General features: G+C 39.6%; 1 protein-coding gene across 1 annotated transcript; it reads left to right on the forward strand.

Moving 5' to 3' along the window:
* The first annotated feature begins 609 nt into the window (after window positions 1-609).
* Window positions 610-1,269, forward strand: LOC104898121 (uncharacterized). Its single transcript, XM_057391781.1, has 2 exons — window positions 610-676; window positions 797-1,269. The coding sequence occupies exons 1-2, from the start codon at window positions 610-612 to the stop codon at window positions 1,267-1,269; spliced, it is 540 nt and encodes a 179-aa protein (XP_057247764.1).
* The last annotated feature ends 214 nt before the right edge of the window (window positions 1,270-1,483 follow it).

Genomic DNA, 1,483 nt, shown 5'->3' on the forward strand with positions numbered 1-1,483 from the left:
GTATTACATACCAGTAATATCTTACCTGTTTAAATGTGAATAGTGTTTTTACACACTATAAAAGGGATTTAACCCTTCTCATTTTCTTGTCCGCCTCCTCACCACTTCTACCCCATAAAATTTTCTCTCATAAACTTCACAAATTTTATCTCCACTATTTCGGCCACCATGTACAATGCCGGAAACCGCCGTCCTCAAAACGACACACGGATCTTCTAGAATCTTTCAGACAGTTGAAGGTCATGTTTTACTGGGGAATGATACTTATAACAGTTTTAGTAGGAATTATTGTAATTATGTTTCTGCATATTGTAAAACGCAAATATAATGCTTAATTATGTAAATTTTCTATTAATATGCTATTAACACATGTGTGTTTATTTTGGACATGATAGTCACATTCTGGTTAAACAAAAAAAATGTAGCCTTTTTTATATATTTATTGTTCACCTTTCATGTTTTATCATGTTTCGAACCCTTAACCTCTTGAACGGTTAAGGATTCTCGGACCAATATGGCTTACATCCCAGTGTGATTTTCTTTCGGAACTTTATATATTTATGCATTAATTTTCTACTAATACTTTTAAAACATCACATGAACTCAGAAATGGCTAGACTTGCAAACCGAGACTTTGAGATCCTTGAAATCAGGCCAAAGGTATCTAGAATGGAGGGTGGATGCAAAAGCTTACCTAAAGCCACTTAGCCTCGACCACACCATTGTCGAAGGTGGTGCCCTACCCCTTTGGAGCAAGCGAAAGCATTGGTGTATCTCAAACACCATATACATGAAGAACTCAAATCTGAATACATCCTTGTGGAAGATCCCAAAGAGTTATGGGATAACCTAACGGATAGATTTGAGCATTTGCAAAGAATTATCGCTCCAAGGGCCCAACATGAATGGTCAGTACTCAGGTTTCAAGACTTTGCATCAGTACGCGAGTACAATTCTGCAGTATTTTGCATCACCTCACAGCTAAAGCTGTGCGGAGAACCTGTGTTTGAACGAGCCATGATTGAGAAAACCCTCTCTACTATGCATGCCTATAATGTTGTTCAGCAAGAACATTATCGTGAAAGGCGTTGCGAAAAGTTCTGCGACCTAATTGCTATCCTTTTGGTTGCAGAACAGAACAGCCAAATCCTCCTCTCAATTCATAATCAAAGGCCAGCAGGTACCAGCGCAGCAGCAGTTGAAACAAATGCCACTAGAGGTGATAAGCGCTGGAATAAGCGGGGAGGCAACTCAAACTGGAATGGCTAGTTCAAAATAAGGGTAATGGGGAAAGAAATGACAATGGAAGTGGAAGAGGACGAGAACGCCAAAACTGGCGCCCAAATAGAGGACGCGGAGGAAGAAACTACCAACAAAGAACACAAGAAAAATGTTTTAAATGTGGCATTCAAGGGCATTGGGCAAATGAATGCCGCACAGCAAAACATCTTGTGGATCTATATGTGGCCTCTACTAAGGGTCA

The sequence above is a fragment of the Beta vulgaris genome, chromosome 1 (genome assembly GCF_026745355.1).
Source record: "Beta vulgaris subsp. vulgaris cultivar EL10 chromosome 1, EL10.2, whole genome shotgun sequence".
Lineage (NCBI taxonomy): Eukaryota > Viridiplantae > Streptophyta > Magnoliopsida > Caryophyllales > Amaranthaceae > Beta > Beta vulgaris.